The sequence below is a fragment of the Hippocampus zosterae genome, chromosome 11 (genome assembly GCF_025434085.1).
Source record: "Hippocampus zosterae strain Florida chromosome 11, ASM2543408v3, whole genome shotgun sequence".
In the NCBI taxonomy this organism is placed as follows: Eukaryota; Metazoa; Chordata; class Actinopteri; order Syngnathiformes; family Syngnathidae; genus Hippocampus; species Hippocampus zosterae.
Window position 1 is genome coordinate 11,671,605 of NC_067461.1, and position 26,878 is coordinate 11,698,482.

The 26,878-nt window shown below is 41.7% G+C and overlaps 1 protein-coding gene and 2 long non-coding RNA genes across 4 annotated transcripts; 1 reads left to right on the top strand and 2 right to left on the bottom strand.

Annotated features, from left to right (window-relative positions):
• Positions 1–3,265: 3,265 nt before the first annotated feature.
• On the bottom strand, positions 3,266–6,295 carry LOC127610231 (uncharacterized). Its single transcript, XR_007964790.1, has 3 exons — positions 6,197–6,295; positions 5,498–5,623; positions 3,266–3,809 (listed from the first exon to the last, which is right to left on the bottom strand). It is a non-coding gene; the product is annotated as an uncharacterized LOC127610231 (long non-coding RNA).
• On the top strand, positions 4,717–7,166 carry LOC127610230 (uncharacterized). The gene is made up of 3 exons (XR_007964789.1): positions 4,717–4,837; positions 5,375–5,652; positions 6,544–7,166. It is a non-coding gene; the product is annotated as an uncharacterized LOC127610230 (long non-coding RNA).
• A 1,823-nt stretch (positions 7,167–8,989) lies between these two features.
• thbs2a (thrombospondin 2a) lies at positions 8,990–25,143 on the bottom strand. Of its 2 annotated transcripts, XM_052080127.1 has the most exons (23): positions 24,999–25,143; positions 24,767–24,829; positions 24,137–24,690; positions 22,810–22,894; positions 20,536–20,735; positions 19,450–19,590; positions 19,071–19,164; positions 18,078–18,248; positions 17,261–17,437; positions 16,781–16,954; positions 16,492–16,619; positions 16,245–16,397; positions 15,286–15,504; positions 15,072–15,179; positions 14,803–14,962; positions 14,599–14,717; positions 14,282–14,516; positions 12,692–12,919; positions 12,331–12,602; positions 12,155–12,252; positions 11,730–11,869; positions 10,424–10,454; positions 8,990–10,046 (listed from the first exon to the last, which is right to left on the bottom strand). In XM_052080127.1, the coding sequence occupies exons 2-23, from the start codon at positions 24,822–24,824 to the stop codon at positions 10,043–10,045; spliced, it is 3,549 nt and encodes a 1,182-aa protein (XP_051936087.1). In that variant the 5' UTR covers positions 24,825–24,829; positions 24,999–25,143; the 3' UTR covers positions 8,990–10,042. The 2 variants fall into 2 exon arrangements, with proteins under 2 accessions (XP_051936087.1, XP_051936088.1); XM_052080128.1 differs by lacking the exon at positions 10,424–10,454.
• Between the last annotated feature and the right edge of the window lie 1,735 nt (positions 25,144–26,878).

Sequence of the window (26,878 nt, forward strand, 5' to 3'; positions counted from 1 at the left end):
AATCGCTTTCAGTCCACTGCAGACTTTGGTAGGGCAAAGCAACGGTCTCAGTCACACACCTGTGTGTGTGTGTTTGTCGAGTTAAAAAAAAAACACAGCTGGAGCGGAAGAGGTTACCTGTTGTAGACTTTTACTTTGAGTATGGCTTAAAATAAAAAGAGAGAAAATGCTAATGTATTATCGTACTGTTTGTCGTTTCTCAACAATTCGCACAGGACATAACCGCTCATTTAAAAAAGGCATTATTTCGTCAACATTTTGAGGAAATGCAGTTTTACACCATTCATTTGGCTTCCGTGTCACCATAGGAGCTCCGTAAAACATGACAGCAAATGCAATATGAATTCATCTAGTTATAAAAAATAAAAATAGGATAAATCTTTATTACTTTTCTTCATTGGTAGCTGCTTTTAACAAAAAAGGAACTTTGTCTAACGTCGTGCACACTGCGGCTCTCCAGTGCAAAACCTGAAATGACAATGGTTTGCAACACCCAAAATATAGTACTGTATTCTCTGGTTTAAATTAAAATACGTACCGGTACATGAACTACCAAATCCGTTAATTTGCTGCGCTGCATTGCAAACTGAATTTGTTGGGTGCACAGTGACCTCCCGTGGTGGCCTGTAAACGTACAAGAAGATTCAAAATGGCAGATATTTCCACATCAGTGGTTGACAAGTTCAAGTAACTCCTAAAAATACTCACCACAAAAATACTGCTTTCCAAGTCCCACCAAAATTACCAACAATAACATACAGTAATACAGTAAGGCCAGGTGTTCATACAAAATGAAGCAGAGGATTTATTCCTAAAAAGTCGTAATCAAGCCACTTTAATATTATGCATAGTTTGAAACTTAACAAGGCGGCCCAGTGTTCCAGTGGTTAGTGCGTCGACCTTACAGTGCAGGGGTCGTGGGTTTGATCCCGGCTCCGGCCTTGCTATGTGGAGTTTGCATGTTCTCCCCAGGCCTGCGTGGGTTTTATCCGGGTGCTTCGGTTTCCTCCCACATTCCAAAAACATGCATGGCAGGCTGTTTGAACACTCTAAATTGTCCCTAGGTGTGAGTGTGAGTGCGAGTGTGAGTGCGAGTGTGATTGTGATTGTGAGTGTGAGTGTGAGTGTGATTGCGGATGGTTGTTTGTCTGTGTGTGCCCTGCGATTGGCCGGCAACCGGTTCAGGGTGTCTGTCCCCCGCCTACTGTCCGAAGACGGCTGGGATTGGCTCCAGCACCCATCGCGACCCTTGTGATTATAAAGTGTATCGAAAAATGAATGAATGAATGAAACTTAACATTGAATTTACACAACAGAACTGTACTGTAAACAATGTGTTCCACACAAAAAGTGTATGTGATGAGTAAAAACCGGACTGATAGAGTTCAAACAGGATGTGTGCAAGTTTAATGCTAATAATTAATTGTACTGCATGTTTTAAATTGTATTTGTATATAATTCAATAAATATTTCACATGCAATTACAGAGAACCCGCATCTCCTCCCTGACCAATCGATGTTGACCAAGCTAACCAAGTTTTCAGAAACTACCGTCTGCAACACTTTCAGTAGTACTTGTATCACACCAGTAGAGGACAGTATTGTTCTGAAAACATCCTTAAACTGGATGAACCTTGAGCAAATGAATCCCCTTTGCATTACAGTACAGTATACAGTATATTAATGGGCGAAATTCTATTTGAAGTGGATCATCTTCGAAGTCAGCCATTGCAAAAGAGTAGAGCGAGTTCATCTAGATGAGTTGTTGATGCTGTTGTTTTTGCATCCAGGCGGCACAATGTCCAGTGTGCTGGGTATACTGTAGTTGGATCACCCTGAGCTGTTTTCCATCTGTTTTGGGGTGAGTCACCTTTGGGAAGTGCTAACAAATGCTCTAAATATTCGTCATTTCACAATAAATACTCTCACGCTAGTAGATGTACAATGACGGACCATATGAGGAAGACATGAGAACAAGATGCACAAATTCAAGACAAAAGGGTTCTTCTTCTTAGTAGATGGTGATAGAAAGGTTTATGGACACTTTGGCAGAACTGAATGACCTTTTATCAATGTTTTTTGGTGGCTGGTATGAAACAATACTCAGAGGCCTCACAAGTCAGAGATCCTGACGATAAGTCCATTCGTATTTGTATACTCGAGACCCGAACCAATAAAACATAGTAGCCATGTCAACATAACCATCGTGCTGCAAGTGCAACCTATTCCGTCAGCAACCTAGCGTGAGGCTTAAAACCCGGCCGGCCTCAGCCTGATGCCTTACCTTCAGACAACAGCCAATTGGTGACTTGAGTTTGTGCATCAGTGGAGAACCCCAATCTTGTCATTTAAAAAATGAATACATTCAAATACATTGTCATTAAATCAAAATAACCCAGTACTAAAAATTCAATTTTATATCGTCCTCTCGCTTGTTCTCGTTAGAGCTGTAGACTATCCCAGCTGACGTGAGAGGCAAGGTAAACCCTGGACTGGTTGCCAGTCAGTCGCAAACAACCACTCACATTTCAGACTGGTGGCAATTGTAGTCTTCACTTGACCTAACATACCTGGAGAAAACCCACACATGCATTTGAAGAACATACAAACTCCACACAGTTCGCACCACAGTTCAGAGTGTACACCACCTGTTGCCCAGAGTTAGCTGGAATAGGTTGGAGCTCACCCACAACCTTAATGAGGTTAAGGGGTAGAGACAAAAGATGAGGGAAATGCATTTCAATCAAGTGGAAAAATGCCGGTGGAAGGTCATTGATAGAGCAGCCTTCCACACAATTGGATTCTTTCATTCATTCAGTGTGATTGATTCCTGAACATTAGTTCAAATGAGAAAGGAAACAGTGGTCTATGTGTCCTGAACAGCATGTGTGACAAAAAAAGGATGATTTCTGGGAATGTTTTAAGATGTGTAGTGGGGCAAATTGATTCCAGTAGTCACCACTCAAACAAAAGTCAGTTTTATTACGTGTTGTACTGTATGATAATGTGCACTTGCCCTTCTTTTATGCTGCAGAGCATTGAGAGAAATGTGACCAGTTTGAGTGCCGCATACACTTGATTTTTATTATACGACATTCCGGCGCTGCTATCTATTATACATTTTAAAAGTAATGTGAAAACGCTTCTTCACCAGCAACTAAAAAACACATGCTGGAACTGTGGAATACATAGACAGACCGCTTTGTCATGGGCAAGAAATTACTTGATTGTTTTGTTTGGGAGATGCTGGGTCAATAGTACACACACACACACACACACACACACACGCACACACACACACACACACACACACACACACACACACACACAGTCAAAAAATACCCATTTCCTCTAATATTAAATTGATTCCTTACATTATACAGAGACATACTCTTTCACCCTCTTCGCTAGTCTAATTTTCAGCGGAATTAAGCGAAATATGTTTGACTGACTCTTACGTATCCCGTACCGTGTGCTGATGTCAACATTTTTTTATGTAGTTTAGGTGATCTGAAGGTTAATTTCGTGAAGCATCAGATGAGAAGATTGCAAAAAAAATTTTTTTTAAGTGTGTCATTTGTCACCCTTTCCAGAGACAACCTTTTCTTCTCAGACATCTTCTCAGACAAGTTCTCTTTTATTCATTTGCTGAAAGGAATGTATAACCCCTATAAAAATGCCTGCGGCAGACATTCTTCCCAATAATCCTGATGCAATTGCCCACAGCCAACATTTTAGAGACAGGAAGATGTATCAGTTTGGCTCTGCATCACAGGATGGAGTTGGATGAGGCTGATGTACAAAGAACCCTGTGAGGATTGAAACAAAGTGACATCACTGCACAAGTATGCGTCAATAGACAATATCTACTTTTATCCAACTTTGGTCTAACCCCTTCAGACGAATCAAGAAAATAAAAGGTTCATTCCAAAATGATGACATTAAACCCTAGTTTCGTGTCACTGTAATCTGCCTGTTGTGTTTTTTTTGCCATTCAGCTCCTTGTCAGACAACAGCAACAGAAATGAAAGATGGCATGAGCACGTACATGTAAAAGGTTAGAGAAGTTAAATTTATGGTTCTCTTTAAAGGTTATGGGGCATTTAAGCTTCATCTTAAAATTTCCCCCAGAAGCCGAATTTCCCATTAAATTTTTTTGTGAATAGTGTGGATGGATTGATGGATGCATGCACGGATGGATGGGTGGACATTTTTAACAGTTTGACTTTGGTGGAGTTTAACTTTCACAGCTGTGTATATATTATTTCTTTGTTGTAAACTCAGAATTTTTGGTACATTTCTTGTCTTGTATCCAAGTAGATTGTGCACGGGTTCATAATGTACTTTCTAGTTTCAGCATTTGTGTGTTCCTGGATGGAAAACCCCAAATGGCCAAGACATTTGATGCAAATTATTTGCAGCACATTCAAAATTAGAGGGAATGACCCGCATTAATCAAATGGATCCCAAACATGGAAAATATGCGCTCATGCAGACGAGCGTCGGTAAATCAAGCGCTAAATCTGATTATGTCATATTTGATGGTCGCTAATATGAACGTCATCAAGCGGCAGAATGTGTTCACATTTTCTGAATGGACATCTTGGAAAAATGTACAAGTCAGAAATAATGACAACACAGCATGGCGCCGAAACATCATTTGACATCATGTATATGTTCAGTCAAGCCATAATGAGATCCTGATGTTTGCAGTGTCTCCTGCAGGGAACTTGGCACCGCAGCCCTGTCCCATCAGAAAAAAACCCAATGTGGGCACCGCTGTGGGCTCGCTGGAGTTGGACACTGACTTACATTACATGAGATACACATTTAATTGGTAAGAATGCAATTTTCAATTTTCTTTTATAAAGCATCCATGTGCGCTACTCAAAAATGTGGCTGCATCATGTCAGATTCATCAATCATAAAATGAAAGCAAAGCCTATTGGGTCAAAATTATCTGCAAAATGTAAAGCTAACCATTGTTTGTCACAATTCCTACTAAGATAATATATATTCTTGAATGGTCGATGCAAATGGTAAAGTTCATTCTTTGACAGGTTCTGACCACGCCATACAGAGATCGTAGCATAAAGTTCGTGGTTCAGCTTCAGAAGGCCAACGCTGTAGCTTCTGGCCATTATCACCCTGCTCAAACAACAAACGGCATAGTGGACAAAGACTTTAGCACAGTACATTCCTTCATTTTTGACATTGTGAATATGATGAGCAAAGGTTCAAAAATGTGATTACTGGCACATGTTGGGAAACTCGCCCTTCATAAACTTCTACATCCACTCAACACTCAACCACTTTACAGTATTTGTCATGTCTTAAAAGCTAACTTTCTATTCCTTGGGCTTGTGCGTTGCAGGAGCATAGTTTGCGGTCTCAACATTTGGACAACTCTGGTTTGTCAGGCGCCCGAAGACTGGCATCAGGAGTGGATATTTTCCCAGTGACTACAGGGACTCATGCTCTGAAATAAATGACTTACTTGATTCCAAGTGACAGATCCACTTCTTTGCTTTGGCAGGCGCAGGAGTCACTTTGTTCGGCGGCGGCGATGGTCGACTCGTTAAAGCGGCCAGTGGGAACAGTAAATTCCGTTTTAACTCGGGTTCTGCGAAACAGAATAACGCAGCTTTTTCGGTGAGTGAGCGCTGCCTCTTTCTATCAAAAAATGTTCCTGCACAGGAGAATATGGATGACTGTCACACAAAGTTATAGTTATTCATTGATCAAGCCTTTAAATATATATATTTATTTAACATTCACCGGACAATTTCACAATTTTTTGCTGGTCACTGTGCCAGTTAGCTGCATTACTCAAGAGGTGTTTCAACCATTTCCATGAAACTGTAAAAAAAAAACATGTTTTCAGCATTGCAACATTTGCTTTTGATCCAAATGACAAATGTTAGCCAAAAACTGATTATATATACAATATATATATTTTTTGTTGATGAGGTTTAAGCGGGGTCAGTAGGTGGACATTGTAATTAGACATTTACATCAATGCATGTCCTCTCTGGTTTGGAAAAGCCTGGAGAACTTTTGGAAATGCAAGTACCTAGCAAATACAATGAGTGAGTGATAGCTCGGCTCAGCTAAGCTAACTGGTAGTTATAGTTTTGAATGTAAGTCATTAATTACATTAAAAAAAAGGACAAATTAGTTACAGGATTGACATTACCTTGTTTCCTGAAAACCATTTTTGGTTTGTGATAGTTTAGCATGCTTCCTCAAGCAGACGGTCAAAAATAAACAAACAAATAAATAAAATGGAAAAGGGAAAATTGACATTAACTTGAGAAAGTCTGTCGGTGGAATATTATTTGAAGCTACTTCGAATTGCCGGTTGGTATTTCACACATCTCTCAGTGGAGAGGAACATCAAACTTGGGTTTAAATGAGAGCGTTGAGTCTTCACCTTCACTTTTATGTATTTGTCTCGCTGCTGTCAGAAATGACAAGATGGTGCTGAGCGCCATTTCCACTGTGATAACTAACGCGATCTGTCATCTGTCTGTCTGTGTTTAGGTTATGGACCCCGATGACATTGAAGACGTGTTTTTCGAGGATGTTCATCTTTTTGAGGTCGTGGTTAGTGTCAGCAGAAACCGTCGGTTTACTGGGTCACACATTGACATCCTCTGGCAGAGCTCACTAAACCAATGTAGCTGGAACTCACTCAAAGCGGTAAAGCAGTAGTCCAGCGCCAGAAGCCATCGAAACAGCGTTTGGTGCGCATGAGCCACATGGACTTTTCCAAAAGTCTCAATCCAAATATTCTCTGCATGCCACGCTGCTTTGAGTGTTGACTTCCCCATTTTCCTCGGACACACGCTATTTTCCTGGCTTGATCTCCTTTACTTATTCCTCCGTTGTGCTATCCAGGGACTGATGGAACTGCACATAGCTGCAGAAAATAAATCCATCAATGCATTTGTAGGGACAAAAAATGTGATTCCAAAGTTTTATTTAGCCAAAGTTTTCTCCGGGATTTAAAGTGTGACACATCAAGTGAAGTAATGAATCCCAACAAGTAGTTACTCGGTTATCTTTACATCAACCTCCATCTAATGTCAGTGTATTACCCGGACCTTTAGTAGGGACTTAATCATTTAAACTACCTCTTAATACCACCACTATCAAGTCATAATCGTAGAAACCATCAGTAGTGTCCAAAGATGACATGATAACAAGTGTGCCATCAACATCATCTGGAGCAGTTCAGGATCAGTAGTTATCTGTATGACTAAACATCAAACATAAATTAAGTACCTGCCGGAGATGCTAATTATTTTGCATTCATGTGTGACGATGGCTACAGATGTCTTTTGCTGATAGAACTTGGCTATCACAAGCTTTGTTATGCCCAACCAATCAGAATATGGAAAAATGCATGACATCATTGAGGGCCACCTGTGAGAACAAATTTGAAATATGAAATAAATAAATAAATGAATAAACAAACAAACAAATAAATAAATTAGACCAGTACCGGTGCTAATATTGTTTGTGTTACGACTGGCCAGCAATTCTGTTTGTCATAGCTGTGGGGCAGATCGAATTGACAAGCAACACAAAGAGGCTAACATCTGATTGGATAAAACAAAACAAAACAAACCAACAAAACAAATCCCACATCGACATTACTGGAAGCAGTGTGGCAAAGCAAACAGACTGCTGGGAAGAAATTAATGCAATTTCATGGAACATGTACTGTATAAGGATTTAGGTTGTAAACGTAAGTCAGTGCTTTGAATCGTGTTTAGGCCACCAGAGAAGGGGTTGCTGGCCCTGACTGCATCCGTCCCTCCATTTTTTATATTGCTTATCCTCATTTTGGTCACTGCTGAGCTAGAACTTCTCCCAGTTGTCTTTTAGGTGCCCACATGTCTGGATGCCAGACATTTGCAGGGCACAAGAAGACAAACCACCACATTCGCACTTATGGGTAATTGAGAATTTTCAATAAACTTAAGAGAAATATCTTTTGAATATGAGCTGAAGCTGTAATATACCCAAAGAAAACCTATAAAAGCACAGGGAGAACATGCACACGCCACACAGAAAGGCCGCAGCCAAAATTCAAATCCACAAATATGACATCCAAGTGAAATTTGCAAGAGCCCACATTATTGAAAGTACGGCCATGTCAGGGGACATCAAGTTGTGGTTCAACCAAATGACAGTTATTTTGTCAGACGTCAATGGAAACCAATAATCTCTTAAAATACGTCAACGTCCAATGGTTTACCGTGGTGGTCAACAAAATATTAAATGATGTACTACTGGCAGCTTGCTGCTGCTGTGGTTAGGATGTCCGTCTCACAGTTCTGATGTTCAGTGTTTGAATCTTGGTTCCAGCTTACTTGTGTAGTTTGCATGTTCTCTCCTTGCTTACCGGTAAGTTGTTTTTTCTTCAGGTAGTCCCCCGCCACCCCCACATTCTAAATGAGCTATGTTTAAATTGCTCAGAGATGTTGTATGAATGTTTGTTTGTCGGTGACTGGCGACCGGTCCAGCGTGTACGCAGTCTTGTGCCCAAATGTACAACAGAAGTTATGATGCTATAATATGTCAGCAGCGCAATATTTTATTCTATTCAAGCACATTTACACAATTATTTCTAATCCAAATTGTGTCTGTAAAAGGTTGAGGCTGTCTGACAGGAGACCATGGTAAAAATGGAACCTGTCACTGACATGGTCGTAAAACGTTTTAAGTCACTCACATTCATTTGCCTTTAGAGTCACGGGTGACCTGGAGGTTATCCCAGCCAACTTTAAGCGGTGGAATAAATCCTGGAGTGTGTAACGCCAATATAAAAAAAAGCAAAAGATTGACTACCTTGAGTTTTTGCCTTAGTTTTATGTAACTAAAATGACATCCTCATAAAAAATTCACTTTAAAATGCATTTGAAATTATGTTTTGCATATAAATTAAAATGTTATGATTGAAATAACAGTTCTAACACAGTGGTGTACAAATGATTTATTTATGAAAAAGAACAATCTGACACAATAAAAACATTGACATTAACATTTTGTGCAAGGGAGTGACAATGCTGCAAATGTATCCTGGAAGAACATAAATTCTACCTCGACAAATAAACCCTTTTAAGAATTGGTTACCATACATGAATATTCATTCAGTTAATGAAACCATTGCACGTAATGGCTGTATGTTAAAGCGCTGACTCTTGGCCGTGAATGTGATAATGTCTCATTGTGTAGCACATACCATAATTATGATCCAAAAAATGAAGATGAAAACCAGCCTCAAAAATACCGGTACACATTTCACTTCCTTTTAAAGAAATGTTACTGTCAAAGTAAACTGCCGCAAAAGTGGTTCAGTTGCATGAACTTTGACAATAATGAGGGCAAAATGTAAACACGTGATTCTGTTTTTGGACAATTATGGTTTTCAATGATGCGCTTTGTCAGTGTAAACAAATAAATAATATATACAAACTCCAGAAAAAAAATTGCAAAAAATACCCCAAAACAAAACAAGCAACAAGCATAAATAATTTACAAAATGATTTATAATACAGACTTAGTATAAACATCTTTGGCCTTTGCTAAAATGGCTTTTAAAAATTGTTGGTCACTCAAGTCCACGTTCAGGATTAAAAGAAATGATGTTTTGGTTACTGATACTGTTGATACAAGAAGAAGAACCTCAGACCACGGTTTGGGTCACATATTGTATCGGAAAGCACATCGAAAATCTAAGTGGTTGTACAATGAATCCTTTAAAAATGTAGTCATAAGTACATGAGTTATAAGGAAATATTCTGCAAAGTTTCTGTCACCCGTCCACTCGCGTCCGTCCTCCTGCGCACCCTGTAGTGAGGGGGACGTATACAAACAAGTCACCCGGAAAACGGGAAATCAGAGTCATGGTTTCCTCCTCAGCGTGGAGACATGGAAGAGCATGGAAAGTCTCATTTACGTTGAAATGCATTCAGTAACAATATGATGTTTACTTTCCGAGATTCCCCCCCTGCTCGTCATCTTGATTCAGTTATCTGCGAACACACAGAGGAAATCGTGGCTATTACTTGCGTGTTTGTAATCAAGGCGCATGAGAAGCAACACCGCTGAGTGAGAGCCACGCAGTGAAAAGCGCTGAAACAAACGTGCACGTGGCACACGGGCATCATGAGTGATTGCAAGAAGCCTGCAGGCTTTTCCACACTTCAACGCCGGACAGAAAGTTGGAAGTCCTTGAAACACACATAAAAGTACATACACAAGCGCACACACACTCACAAGGTCTTCCACAATGCCTCTGGTGCATTGTACACAAAAAAAAAAAAAGCCAACAAAGCACAAAACAGCATGACATTATCTTTCAAAAAATTGCCCGGGCCAACAAAACAACACGTAACACACACCGTTTTACCTTGTCAACCTTGTCGGCAACTCCAGCTCATCTGAATAATATCAAAAGACACGTTGAAGGGTTTTAAGACTTTTCTCATAGCACATGAAATAAAATAAGAGATTTTCTGTGCCACTGGTTCCCTGCTGCGCCAATGCATCTGAAATATCTAAACTCTGCATACTCAAATATTCACACCTGCCAGTATAGCCAATACAAGGGCAGGATAAACAATCAAAGGATTCTGGCAAGGAAAAGCATTTTTGCATATGTCTGATTTCAAATACAAAATCACTTATTCACTGTGAAATTTGGGAAATGTTGAAATGAGCAATGTTAATAGGGAGGTGGTTTTGGGGCGGGGGGTGTAATTCTTGGATCCACCCGTTATCTGAATCCGCAACACCGTTTGCTGGATTCTCAGTCAACGCAAGACAAAATTCCAGAATCCTTATGATGATTAGACTCACACTTGGATGAATTATTGTCATTTTGTAGTCAAAAATTTTGTAGCTTTGCCGCTGAGACTTTCTTTGGCATGGACTTGCTTTCGCAACATGTTCTTGAATGAACTCATGATCTTTATCTTAAGTATTTGTGTGCTCACGTTGACAAATCTTATTTGGAACCATTTGTCCACACGTGGGAGTATTTTATACTTTGTATGCCATAGAAAATACTGATTCTGAAAAGAAACTCAAGGCTGGATTTTTGAATAACATCTGTTGGGCTGTTGGCCATTTATGTAGAACACCGCATATGGCAATACATGATGAAGAGTTGGAGATCTTTTTGTAAGTAAACCAAATTTTTCCTTTTGGGTCTTGAGATGAAAGTTCAGGAAATCCTGATCTTGTGCTTTAGCTGTCTGATTTTTCCATATGGCTTCACATGTGCAGTTTAAGTGTATGACTTTCCTTTTAGAAAGTGCACGGATACGACTATCTCATTTAAACCCGTGCTAATAATTGCAAAGCTCAGAACCACAGTGAAGAGTCCAATATTGGTGCGGCACGTTTAACTTGTTCCGACAGTCTAAGCTAAGCATATACCGTACTCTGTGAAAAAAATGCACACTCCAGACTTTTCCTGTAGTGTATAGCTGATATCAAGAAAGACACACAGCCCTGATTGCTCACACACACTGCCTTGAAATAAACAAAATATATCCCAGAAAACGATGTTGTTAGGGGGTCAGGCTGTGCTCATTACACACAGGAAATGAATGCCTACAAGTTCATGAAAACCACGAACCCGTGAAGAAAAAGTATTAAAGGCATTTGCCCATTTAAGGATGAAATAGAAATCTCAAATGGTTTCTACTCACCTCTACACTCATACTTGAGGTCTGAGAAGAAGACCAGCTCTTGTGAGAAGACAAACAGTCCTAATCTTCCGCCAGCAAACGTCTTGTCATAAATTGGTCCCGAGTCAGCCATGATCTGTTTTCCCTCGTACACAACAACCCTGCAAACGCGCCAAACACATTACACTCTACGTGTCGGTAACCAAGCTCTTTAATAGCTTCACACTTCTAATGACACACAAGAGCTGTCACAAAGAGGTATTAATTTTCGGTAATTGTGTAGCAGGAACATTATTTAAATATCAGATAACAGTTTGGCACGGTGTAGAATTGGAACACTTCATACTGAGAGGTGCTCCTGATGCTCATTATAAAATAAATACCACTCTTGACAGTCTGTATGTGTATGTTTTTATCTATAGAATAACTTGAAGGGAATATTTTACCTGATGAAACCAGTTTTCGGTCTATGGATGAGGTGCCACCTGTAAGCTGTGTAATCTTTCCAGCCAATATTTTTGGGGTCATGCCACAGAGTGCGCACCTAGGTTAAATTAATAACATGAAAATAAACATAAAAGTTTTTAAAACAAACCCCACAAAATGTTTAAATCGAGCATACCTCTCCAGGAGTGTTGCCTGTGTGCCACAAAGCATTCCTGAGGTGTTCTCCGGTGCCGGTGGTTGAGTTGACCACTTTGAGTGACACGCCGGAGATGCCAAAGGCTTTGGAGGGCTTGTCCTCCCAGTAGGTTTGTGTGATCTGCTTCCACATCACCACATAAAAGCGCGCACTGGACTGGTAGCCAAAAACGAAGCCTGCATAGTCATCGTCCCTGTCCGTGTTCACGTACATCGTGCCACTGAAGTCCACAGCGCTGAATTCATCAAAGCCTGGCGGTGTGAAACAAAAGCATGACCTTTCATACATTATTCTGCTTTGCCAATTGTTATTCTATGCAGCTTGAACGAGTGATGCTCACCTACGGCAATGCCTGGGTCAGAGTTGGCGGTCTGAACAAGCTCTTTGCCCTGATGCCTCACCACCCAGTTGGGGTCGATTTGAGTGGTTCCCTTCGGGTCCAAGTGTACCATCTGGAACTTCCTGAAGTCTGTGCTACTGATGGCGCTGTTCTCCGGACATACGTCAAGGATATCTGGGATGCTGTCATTGTCAAAGTCGTCCTTGCAGGCATCACCTCTTCCATCACCTGGTAAAGAAAGACACAGAGACGAGGCTTGAACTGATTCGGACTGGAACTTTGTGTATGGATGGATACAAATGGCATTTGTGGACGGTTCCTTGGCCAGAGGTCTATCCTCCACTGTGTGCCAAAGACAAACAGATCCATTTCTGACTTGTACCTAATGACGTGGCCTGTGACTGTAGTTAGTCACATTTTACAAGTCATTGAAGCTAAAGCAGCCATCTTTTGTCATGCCGTGATAACTATCAGTGATGATATCCAAAGTCCACTTAAGCCAGACAGCAGGCTTGAAGCTCCCAGTGGAAAGGTTGCCGTGAGTCATGAAGGCCGCCGAATGGAAGTAGCTCGCTGCTTTCTGTCATCATGTTTGTTATGGCACGCGAGGCTACACTTCTGTCAAATAAACACTATCTGACAAGCTGTGAAGAGAGTGAACGCATCGGTGACCAGGGCCTTCCTCCGCAGCAGTCTGTTTCCAGTTACACACAGCTGTATAAACTCCAGGTAACCCTGCACAATTTGGGCACAGCAAGCTAATCAAGAGCAAAGCTAAAACAAATAAAAACTTAAAAAGCTGGTGTGTGCCATTTTGGGCTGTTCGCTGAAGTCACATGGAATGACATCACCGATGCCAAGAGCGAGCGCCTTACTTTCCACCGTCACATTTCATGCACGACATCAGAAAGAGTCAATCAAGCAAATTTGAACACCAGATGAATGAGGGTGGCATCACAGGTGGATTTTTTTTGTACGCAGGCATGTATGCACGACTATCAGACGCTTGTGCCTGATATGTGCAGTTAGACCCAATTGACAACCAGTTTCTTCCAATGATATTCTGAAGATGGATGTCAAAAATCGTACTCTCGCCTTGGAATACCCTCTAATCACCTCAAAACAACCTCAAGTATGTCACTGAACACCACAGACTAGTATATAATTAACTAGATCCACATTCACTGAACTGGAAATGCATCGTCATGGACAATCAAAATGTGTAATTAATGTTTCTTTGAATGGAAACTGTAATTCCACTGCGTTTCTTATTCCTCCTGATTTTTGAGGCCAGTTTGTAACCACATGGCTCGTTGCCATTTTGCATTCAAGATAGATTGAACGTCAAAATGAAAAACGAGAGCATTTTTGGGTCTTGTTAAGAGCTCAACTACTGCTCAGTAGCTTGTTATCTATACCTTATGACCTGTGTTCTGAAAAAAGTGACACCAGTGGACAATGCGTTTGACGCATTCCCTTCAGTTGGATACAACATTAGTAAGTCATTAATCAACTATTGTGCAATTGCATTGATCATTTTACAAACTTTATGTGTGATGAAAATGATCAAAAGCGCCTCTAACTCCTCACCGTCAGAATCCAGCTGGTCTGCGTTGGGGGTCAGTCTGCAATTGTCCTTGTCATCAGGTACACCATCGTTATCATCATCAAAGTCGCATGCGTCTCCTTTGCCGTCTTTGTCGTGGTCGGCCTGGTTGGCGTTGGCCACGTACGGACAGTTGTCCAGGTTGTTCTGATGGCCATCTTCGTCAATATCCTGGTTGTTGTCACATTGGTCTCCCACCAAGTCATTGTCTAAGTCCAACTTTTGGGAAAACACAAAAGATTAGGCATCTGAGTACCGGTACCTGTGAAAAACTTTGAGGTGCAGTGTTGTTATACGGTACCTGCAGAGGATTGTGCAGCAGGGGGCAGTTATCACACTGGTCGCCAACTCCATCCATGTCTGTGTCCTTCTGGTCCGTATTGTATACGAGAGGGCAGTTGTCATTTTCATTCAGGATTCCTACAAAAACAAAGGTGGATTCTGGATTAAGAGGACACACAACTGTGTCGTGTTAGTAATTATCACCGTTTGGGAGTTATTTTACCATCTCCATCAATGTCTACAGCACAGGCATCCCCTTCCCCATTGTGGTCCGTGTCAATCTGGTTCGGATTGTGCTCATAAGGACAGTTATCACAGCGGTCACCTACTTCATCCTTGTCAAAGTCAAACTGCCGAGGATTGTAAAGGAGGGCGCAATTGTCCTGAGGTTGAAAAAGTACACGTTAGAGGAATCTGCAGGTCCAGAGGACAAATTCAGGTGTGTAAAAATGTGTAAACAAAACATACAAACAAACAAAAAAAATCTCACACCCTCTCATCCAGGATTCCATCATTGTCATCATCTTTATCACAAGCGTCTCCTTGGCCATCTTTATCAAAGTCTTCTTGACCAGAGTTGGGCAGGCTGGGGCAGTTGTCCTGAAAAAACCCAAAAAGCAAAAGGGGGAGAGGCTTCTAATTCATGACTGGTTTCCATTGAAAAAAAAAAACATGTAAGAAGAGGCAATAGAACAACATACACTACCTTCTTGCAATGGTAGGTGGCATTGGCTCCACACACAAGGTTCTGATTGGGCCAGCCATCCAGGTCAGAGTCTTCCCCGCATATGTACCCATCACCAGCGTAACCAGTACGACATTCACACTTGTACATTGGATCACTGAAATGGCTGAGGTAAATACAGTCAGCAGATCGATGACAGTTGTGCGTCTTGTCCTTGCAGGGATTCTCTGGCTCGCACACCTGTGTGACATAAAAAAAAAAAAATGGGGTTAAGGTTGGAGTGATCGGAGAATATTGTCATGGGCCCATCTGGAAAAATGCATTTCAAAAATAATGTCCGCTCCAAATTGGGGTGGTTAAGCAAGATTTTTGGACAAAGTAGTTCAGTGTTACTGATTTGATAGAATCCCACTTAATGCATCGCACATCCCACTGTGGCTCACCACTGCCTCATGAGGTACTCACAGCTGCCACTCATTACCGGCGGACCAAAATATGACTATGCTTTGAAAGCCACTCCATGAGCTCAAAGAGTAGAGAGTGGCAGTGAAAGCAGGCCTTTGATCAAAAACCCTGAAATGGAATCATTCACTGCCAGCGGCGGGACAATTCCAGTATGCCCAAATCAAATAACTGTGCAACTGGGGCATGGCATTATAGACAGGCATCTGCAAAAGCCAACAGAGGGACAAAAAGTAGCTTCGTCAAAGGCGCTGTGTGTTATGTCTGTGCAAATCATGAGCTTCAAAGATGTTATTATTCAAACCAAATGTTTGATACTCATAGTAAACGAAAATAAACAGATTTGCAATGAAAATAGTGTTATGCTGGACCTGTGGTGTCCATCAAAACTAGTTACAGTGTAAGATGTCTTTTGTAATTGAATCTGAATAGATTAAATTCTGCCACTATCGTTTATGATGACAAATGACCGACAACCGTTGTATATCAAATTCAGGCAAGGCCTATCTATGCCTTACCTGCTTGTTCATCTTTGCCTCTACCACCCCCATCCCGAAAGGTTGGGTGCCCTTGTAGCGTTTAGGGCAGGGCAGGCAGTGGAACCCTGGATCGGTGTTGACACACCGCTGCAGTCCACCCACGCTAAAGCAGATGTCAGGCACCATGTCACACTGAAGGAGGAGGGAATAAAATTTAAAGAAAGGTGATCATGACATGGATCCGTCGTAAACATCCCTCTCGCTGTCAGAGGACAAAATAATATACCTCATTGATATCTTCACAGTGGGTACCATTTCCGCGGAAACCAGCTGGGCATGGCCCACACGCCCAAGAGCCATCTGGAGAACTGTTGCAGTCAACTCCCCCAAAGCACGGGTTCGACAGACAGCCATCTGCAATGGATTCACGTGGTGAGTTTCAAAATGGATTTAAATCAATGTCATTTCATACAATTAAAAAAAAAAGGCATCTTCAAAGTCTGAAAATGTATCCTGACATCTCCACAAAATCATGATCTTAAAAGACAGTAGATAGGCTACCACCTAGAGCTTACCAACAGGACAGTCTTTTTTGTTGCAGCTGTCACTGTCGTTGACCTCTCCGATGCACTTCCTGCCGCCGTACTGAGGATGAGGGCTGTTGCATTCACGTTTACGACTTTTGATCCCACCACCGCATGTTGCTGAGCAGGTTGCCCATGGAGACCAAGGCCCCCAACCTCCATCAACTGATAAAACACGGAGATTTTGTGTCAACGCCACAGTAGTAAGCAGTGTTTGCATATTCTCCCAGATTACAAAATCATGCTAATAAAAACAGGTCATTTAAAAAAAACTGGGTTAAAGTGCTTGACTGAACAGATACCCATAGTAAAAAAGGTAGGGAAAAAAAACAAGGTCCAGTTTCTGGGGAGTAGCCAGTGAGTCGGAAGATTTACCACAACAAGAAACATAGCAAGATTGAGGTCAATATTTCTTGTCGGCGGCTAGTCCAAAACACATGTTGTCTTGGGCACGCTGCAAGTGATACTTACTCGGACAAGGCTCTGCAGTGCAGAGCTGAGTTTCTCGGCCATTCCCTTTGCAGTCTTTCCCTCCCAGCTGAGGCATGGGGGCATTACAGTGTCGTATCCTGGTGATCTGGCCGTCTCCGCAGGTCACCGAGCAGGACGACCATGGTGACCACAAACTCCATCCTCCATCTTGGCGAACTGAGACATCAGACGCGAGTAGCACAATAGCAAATTATCCTCTCAGATTTCCTCTGAGTAAAACAGAAAAGAAAACAGTTAAATCTGCCAAGGTTTAAAAAAATAGCAACCAAGTTGTCTACAAGTAAATATTATGTGATGTTGGAGGCCATGGCCCACTTTCAAAGATGCTCCAGATTCTTGCGCAAGTGTTTAGATCACGTGGTGTGAGCTGTCAACCAGTGGTGAGACTGATTCAGACACTCACACAGATGCTTTGGAATGTTAGCCTCAACCAATGAAGGGAGAATCCCTCAATCCATCAAGACGCCAATACAGTATGTTCATTTTATCCAACAATATGTAGCGAAAATCCCCAAACTCATATTTTACAGAAAGTGTCTCGAGTCATTAATATTGCACGACAGCCAAAAGTGAGTCAGTCAGTGAGGGTTATTCGGAAATAACTTCTACTGGGCACACCCAGCAAGCCGACCATACAGTCCAACCTCAATCAGATTCAACACACTTTGGAATGTTGCGCCTTAGGAGGTCTTGTTGGTGGTCTCTGGAGGTATTTTTTTTCCCCTCCAAATTTAGACCACATCTCATCACTCCCATCAAAAAAATAATAGATCGTAAAGATGAGTCACATTCTCACCACGACTGTCACATTTTCTTGGGCTGCACTTGCGAGTCTGTATCGAAGGTCCTGTGCAGGGGTTACTGGTTGCATCACATGACCTTCCCCTCTGTTGAGTTCCTGTCCCGCAGGTGACTGTGCACTCTGTCCACTCGGACCATGGGGACCAGCCATGCTCACTGCCCTTTGCTAGACAAAATTAAAAATACAAAGATATATACATTTTTGAAAAAAACAGCTGTTTCAATTGACCTACGCGCATGTATTGACTTTTTTCTTGTTATGCATGCATCTATGAAACGTGTGCAGTCTATGTTAAAAGTTCAGAATCAGAAACTATTGTCCCTCAAGGGGAAATTAATGTTGCAGCAGGAGCACACAGAGGACAAGGCACACAATGTCACAACAACATGACAGGACATTATTTTAAATTAGGTACAACCCAATCTCAATAAAAAAAAATTCAAATTAAAAGGAAACATCATACTTGTACACATGATTGCTAACACATGTTCTGTTTGTTAGCAATCACGGGTACAAGTATGATGGTTCCCTCTTTTTGCTGTTTTTTTTTTTTTAATTGAGTCTGGGTTGTCGGTATTTTTTTCAAGTTATGTTTTAGCTCATATATTTGTCAGGCTATAATACTAAATGGAAAGAAAAATAAAGTAAATTAAAGTCTGGTTACACTGTGTAACAATCAAGCGTGGTGTATAATTTTGACGATAGTACAGTGGAGAAAGCTTGCAACTACAAGCTTTCACAGTCATGATAAAATTGTACAGAATAATAATTTATGGGTGTTAACTATTTGTGTTACTATCAAGTTGAAACAATACCAGTTTGCAGTGTTAGTAAATAATGAAATTGATGTGATAAAACATTTAAAAAATAATTTCTTAAGTAAAAGATCAATTCTGCATGCCAGCAAACCAAGTGGAATTGAATACGTATGGCAATGTTGGTATGCAGAAAGAGGCTTGAGGCCAATCGTTGCTGCTAAGGACTTACGCAGACACACAGGACAACACTCGCCATCAACGAATGTAGGGCTGGCACAGGCCACTGCGGGGCAGGTAATTTGGTGACACACTACCTTGGACTCCTGTCATCAAGGGAAAATACGCTCAATGCACAATCAGGGCAATTGAAATTAATAGTGATTTTGTGTAACTTGTCATGTCAAAAAAACTTCCCTGCCATTTATTTTGTGGTGCAGTGTGGATTCTAAATAATTTGGATAGCGATGTGGGGGTTGTGTTTGTATTTGGGCCTCATAGAGGCAGTCATTCTTGTATTTCCAGAAAAATAACCCAGAGTGCTTGATTTTTCAAATCAGTGTGTACTACACTCTGGTGGAATGGAGTTGTTTCATTTGCGTCAGCTCTACCTGGCAGGTACATTTTGTACAGCTGTCTACAACCCAGTCTTCCTTGTCGTCGAACAGTCGGCCATCCTGCCAGCACATGTTCTTCTCCTTGGTGTTCTTCATTTTCCCGAGGGCCTCCTTCATGACGGTGTTCTCCTCCGTCTGACGTCCAACAAGCACAAAAAGGTTTGAATTTAGAGATTTTACAATCTTGCTAATATAACAACTTCCTGTCTTTCAGTCAGGTAGGCACATGTAGCTATGCTAAGCAGTGGATAATAATCGAGCACAAGTAACAAACAATTCTTGCACCCCCCCCAAAAAAAACAATATTCAAAGTGGAAACATATTTAGAGAGAATTCCATCAATCACCTCTTGATTTGAAGTGCCATAGGCTCAAAGTAAATGTAAATAGACCACAAAGAGGAATGATTGATGAGAAAATGTGAATACTTGTAAATGTGGTTCAAATTACTATAAACATCAAAATGTGAAATAGTTCTGAAATTTTCTTTGTAACCTACGACCCAATTGGAGAGCAGTAAAGTCTGTGGCTGGACTCCTGCACACTTGGCAAGTGTCAGTCGATAAACTGCTGCCAAAATTTTGTGTCTGTGTGCTGAAGAAGGGAGGCAGAAATGTGCGGCGTTAGAATCTAAGACACCACTCGGTCTGGAAGAGCCTCGGGGACCCTTTCTCATCTCGGCCATTTTTTTTCCAAGCTTCATGCCCAGACTCTCTTATTGCTGGGAGGCTCCCAGAGGAAACACATGGGCTGTTCAAACACAGGCAGACATTAGACGGGACCCCAACGCCGCCAGGGGAACACTTCCTATATCCACATGTAGCATGTCATAAAAATCTTTCTGATGAACAATAAATGCCACACAACACAGGACTCATCGGCCGAGCTACCTCTAGTAGCTATAAACAGCCCTGCGGTCACTTGCTGTTTGCTTTTAGACTAATCTGCGTTACCTCAGAACCTCTAACCCTCTAAAATGACAGGACAATGCCCTCTTCTAGTTGACTCCGAAACATATTCCTCCACTCGATGAATACTCATCCAGAAATCTGGCAACCACATTCCATGCTTTGCGACTTACCACTTTTTGCAAGCCGTCAATGAGGTTACTGACAACCACCCGGAGGCCATTGAGCTCCTGAAACATGGTGCTCAGCTCCTCGCAGGAACGGTCGCACATCTCCGAGCCCACGTCATCTCTCTTCTGGCCAATGACGTTGGTGGTGATGGACGGACTCACGTCCAAGATTTCTGCACTCTCGCTCACAATATTGGCATCATCTGGAAGAGGCATCAGAGGAATGGAAAACAGAAGTGAAATGATCAGGCAGCGCAGGGATTTCCCAGTTCTTCTAGGCCAAGCACGACAATATGAGGATTATAGTGTTTATTGTGTTCCCAAAAACAGATGCTCCGTCAGCAGTGAAAGAGATGGTTATTCTTTTCACGGTTAGCTGAGGAGGGGAGAGGGGATGTGGGCAGGGCAGGGGTACAGGGAGTGAGCTGAAATGTGGGTCTTCTCCTCTGTGATGAGAAAACCGTATCTGTCATAAATCTCCACCACCCTTCGGATAAGTGGGCATACACAATGTGAACTGACCACACAGACAAATTTACACAGGAGCTGGCTATTCTGATGTACTCGTGACATCACGAAGCAAAAACAATATAATTTACATGTAACAGTAATCGCTCTCCTCTCCTTCAAAGAGAAGTTTTTTTTTTGGAGGGCTCTCTAGCAACATTTCCAGCTAGCTGGTTTGCCATTGCATTGTATGTCAAATGGTAAAATCTACATTCTGTCAGCCAAGTCAATAGCGACATTACATCCATCAAATACAGTGTAAGCCATCAATTAGGCAGGAAAAGTGTTTCTTGAAACAATGCATGGTAGAGTACATTGTGATTGTGTATTTCGACTATCGGTGGCCTTTCCAACTTTTGACCAAAGAAGGGTGTAAAAATACTGCATGCTGCCAACAAAACGTATCCGAGCCATACTTCTCTGATCCATCCATCCAAAGAAATGAGAAACTGTTGCGAGTAGCTCGCCGTGATCTCAGTAGCACAAAGTAGAAAGACCACGGATGCCATGCATGCAGACAGTATGACATCTTTACGGCGCAATAAGCCACATGACATTTTAAGCTTCTGTTTCCACCCAGTTCAGGATTGTTTTTCTTCTTGAAGCCACAAAATGGGGAATTATGACATGATGACTTAAAGTTACTGCATGACAGAGAAAGGAGAAGTTTGGACCAAACATTATAAATTGGCAAAGATTGATGGCAGACCAGGGCACTCTAAATCAACAAGCCACCCAAAATTTCCAGACAACAAACCGACTCCAGATAAAAGTTATCTTGTCTTTCCTTCGTGGTCTGCTGGAATCATTCAAACCTCGGGAGGGCTTCATGCTGCGTGTGCATGACGAGTATGAAAGGATTTACACACCCTTCACTCCCTGAGACACACACACACTGCCTTTTTTTTCTCCCCAAAAGCCAAATATGATTAGCTTCTCACCCTTTTTCTTCTCAGCTTGTGTACGACAGACATTTTTAAGACAAATGCTGGAATGTTAACTTTGCTTGTGGCAAGTGTCAGACATAGCACATTTCATATGGATTTACTTTGTCCCACTGTATCCAGATCAGGTGACCGGAAACATGATTAGATACATGTTAAGTTGTTTTGAGCACAACTGAGGATTGAGCAGCTTCAATTTCTCACGAGAGCATTGATTGAGTTGAGAAACGCAGCCTAATTAGCCAACGCTGTGACTTCTCTGAGTGTGCGTGCCTCTGTGCAGCTGCATGTCGAGGCTGACTCCGCAGTGTGGTATTCACTTTCCCTTTCGTATTTTCTTTCCCAGGGCTTTTCATGAAGTTCTGCGCAGTCGAAATAATTGCATGTGCGTGCATTTTTTTGCGGTCCACACTACCTCACGACCTTCAGGCCACTAACTATGTCTTTTTTTTTTTTCCCCTCAGCGTTACTGCTGAGAAATCTTGCCATACATCTGATCTGCAATTCCTTTGATCCACTTTAAAAACAAAGTTAAAATTGTGAGTCAGCTGAGCACACGCAGGCAAACTTTTGGTGTGGGACGTTAGTGCGGTTCTGATCTGACTGCACATTCGCACGTGAAAGACTGGCCCACATCTGCAAATATAATTAGATTTGACACAACCTTTTTGGCTTCTCAATGTCACACAAATAGAAACCCCTCTGGGTGAACACATTGGGGAACTCTTTGGCCGCTGGCTGCTGCTTTAAGCACCAAAGGACATACTGTACAGTAATTTAAGCATCTAAGTTTAAAAAAAAGCAAAGGAGGAGTAATACTCTTTACCTTGTTTGGAAACTTCACAGTCTCGACTCAGCAGGACGTCCTCGATTGTGGTATCAAAGATGAAACGCACATTCTGCAGCAGACCCTGTTTGGTAACACAAAATGATCACTATCCTATCATGTCTACATCGGTCTGCAGCATGTGTCTATCGATCTTTCTATCTACATCTTTTAATCATTGCACAGTGAGCAATAAGCTTCTACAGGTCAAGGTCAAGAAAGTCAAATTTGAAACTTTTAAGGCCACTTTGTCCAAATGTAAAATGTCAAAACTTGACATTAGCAAAATGTGAGCAGGATTCAGTGCGTATAATGAAAATCTTCAGTTTCAAGATTTTTAAGGATCGGTGGACACACTGTTGTGTCAGTCGCTTGCTTTGTAACAATCATCCTATCATGTTACTCTTGATCTAGAATTTAATGTTGATATTTACTTTTTTTCCTTTTCCATGTCTTTGTTCAGCTGTTTGTTCACGCGCAACGGTGGATTAGTGTATTTTTGGTGGACCAGTTTATTTTTGTATTGTGCTCAGTAAAATAATATAGATAGATAGATAGATAGATAGATAGATAGATAGATAGATAGATAGATAGATAGATAGATAGATAGATAGATAGATAGATAGATAGATAGATAGATAGATAGATAGATAGATAGATAGATAGATAGATAGATAGATAGATAGATAGATAGGCATTGATATAAATAAAATATTGAAATAATGTCTGTACTTTTCAGGGGTTGGACAATGTACACAGCATCGGGTGAATATGTGAGTCACAAAATGTTACATTTTTATGTTATTTTTTAAAATTAATTGTTGACTTATTGAAAACGCCACCTTCAAATTCATACACACAGACACACGCAGAGAAGCAACAGAGTGAGGGAGAGGGCAGCTCAAATGTGAGATGTTTGTGGCTTCAGCAATTTGCTCAAGGGCACTTCAACAGCATGATTTGAAACTTCAACCTTCTGACACAATAGAGCCAAGTCCTCATGGGTTGAGCTACTGACAACCCTGAAGTTCTGGGTAGGGGGTCACGAAGAGCAGAACAGGCATTGTTTAATTTGTACAAGCCCCCTCTTCCCTGCTTTTAATCCACGCTTGCATGTATTAAACAAACAATGGCTTCATTCTTGCAGTCTCCCTCGACACACACATTCATTCACTCGTCGGTACATGGAAAGTTGCAATTTAGCGTCTAAATGTGGAACAATGAGTTGCTCTGGAATGTACAAACTGTTGGTTCAAAGAAGTTAACCCATAATTGAGAGCAAGAGCAAAGTTTTACCCAGCACCAGTGCATGGGTTGCCTAACTCACCCTGAAGTGGTTCTCTCGGATGGTCCCTTTGGCCACATACATGCGGCTGCCCTCAGCCTGCAGGTGTTCGTAGAAAGGCTCATCCAGGATGACGCTGTCCACCAGGCTGCAACCCACGTACAGGTTGGCGTTTTCTCCGTGGACTTGCAGCGTTAGGTTCTTCCACTGGGAGTCGGACAAGTCCACTTCCTCGAACGAAACGATGTTCTGGGCTCCTTCCAGCCAGTAGACCAGGTCCAGGGAGTTGGCACGTCCGTTGGACACGATCTCAAACTGACGCCGGCCGTCGGCGTCCTCGAAGCCCAGCAGGGTGCCCCGAGAGCTGCGATCTTGACGGAGGCTGGCCACGAAAACGAAGCCTTCGTTGTTTTTGATCTGGCGCACTATTTGCCCGAGGATGGCGGGCTTCACCGGGGGCAGGTGGTCGAAACGGATGAAGCGGTACGCGGGGGAATCGGAGTTTTGGCCTCGGAACTGTTTGGCCCCCAGTGTCCTGCGGCTGATATGACTAACTTCGAACAAGTCGAAGGAGCTGTCGTCATCCTGCTCGTCATCTACAAATTTAACACACAGTTAGAATTTAAATATTCGACTTTTAGCGAGATACTTTATTATTAGTAATGTAATTACCTTGAGCGAGCGCGTGGAGGAAGAGGAGCGATACCGGTAGCAAGTATCTGAGTATCATATTGCCTTGGAACACAACAGAAATAGCCTTATTCCTTTCGCCGGTTTTAAAAATATCAGTTAAACGAGATTTTCCTTTTTAAAACAATGCAATAAAATTGTCTTTTGACAAGCACTGATCTTTTATGAATTATTTAACATCCACACGTTGTCTTGCAACAGCACTACAACTTACCTAAAAATGTCTTAATCCAGTAATAACTTTGACAAGAGAAGGCGACGAGTTTAGACGATATGACCAAGCGGCGCCTCCAGTACCGGAGGAGGAGAATCCCACTCCGAGTGACTGCGTCCACCAACTGGAGGTCGGAGCCACTCCTCCCGCCTCTTATAGCGGGCCCTCTGGGAGTGGGGGTTGGGGGGGGGGGGTGCTGACAATCAAATCGTGCCGCCGTGACCCGCTTGTGATGGGCTACGAGTAGCCACAGTTACATAATTACATTCCGTCATTTGCTACACGCACATAAACAGGCTGGCACTGATGCCTTCCCCATGCCCATCCTCCTCTGGGGACTCACTCTATCGTTAACTTGACTTTTATAAGGAAAAAAATGTTTCAGTACATGTGTAGGTGTACTTTGTGATCAATGTTGCATTAACATTAGGCGGATTTGATGTTGACTGATCTGTTCATATCATTTGACCCTTATTACAAATTTCGTCAATTTAATTGACAAGTCAAAGCGTATACACACACAATTGTTTGTCAGTATTTTCCAAACTTTTTCTGGGTCAGCACCCATGAACCTTCATGTCATACGAGGCTGCATGATATTGGATAAAAAAAAACAACAACGTGATATGACTTTGGAATATTGAGCTCTTGATATTGTTGCAAATCTGCAATATTTAGCATATACATAAAGAAATGACATTTGTATTATCAAATGAAGGAAATACATAAAAATAATTTTCATGCTGAAAAATAAGTAGATACTGTTCTGTTATTGGATGGTGATGCACATTTAAGGTTGGATCTGAGTCAGATAAAAGCTCACAATTCCATTTAAGAAACCTATTGCACATCTTTGCCATACGCATTGGCCTCAAGGTTGGACCCTTATCACGATGACAATATTTTTTCAATGTATTGTGCAGCCCCACTATGAGTACCCCCTCACTCACATAGCACTAACTTCTGAAACGAAAATCTTTTATTATTATTATTACTATATTAACGGTGATGACGAAACAGATTCCGAGACGCAAGCTATTCCCTATCCATGTGTTATTTGAGAAAATTGTTGGATGTTGCCAATGACAGTTATGATTCATGGCAAATGTGTCGTGGCTCCATAAAAGCTAGCAGTGAATATTGGACAAGAATACAAACATTGCTTTTCATGAAGAAGAACATGGCATCTTTGATCAGCGTGCACTTGAAGATGTTTCATCTCAACAATCTATTTGAAGCCCATAAATCCCCCCCAAAACATTGCTTGCTATGTCTGCAATGTGCGGCTAGACAAAAGAACAAAAAAAGAATTGATACAATAGATACTTTGGATGTTTCCACTTTGCTCGCAAGCAGCACCTTGCATCTGGAGATCGTCAGGGTTTTGCCAAGGCTTCCCTCTGTGGTGTCAGACAAAGAAAAGCTGATGTTGCATCTCATTCTTGGAGCTCTGCAGATGGGCTACAAGGCCTGGACATGGATCTACAAGATGGGTTACGTCGAACGCCACTGCCAATGTACATTCCATTTCAGGAACAAAAGAAAGTACAGACAGTTTCTTATTTGTCTTTGAACAAGTTGGATTGACTACAGTGACACAAATTCAAAGCAGTAGTGAATAATTAAATGTGGAAGAATAGAATTTGGTTCTTGCAGGATGAAAAACATTCCACAAGGGAGAAAGGGGAAGTGAAGAATAAAAAGTGGTATCAAAACGATCAGTTATACTTAAAAAATCTGAAGGCGGCATGGTGACCTAGTGGTTGGCACAGTTTGGAGGTTCGGGGTTCGAAACTTGCTTGTGTAGATTTTCTTATGTGCTTCCTACATCCCAAAAATTGCATGTCAGGTTAAATGATGGTTGATAATGTCCCATTTCG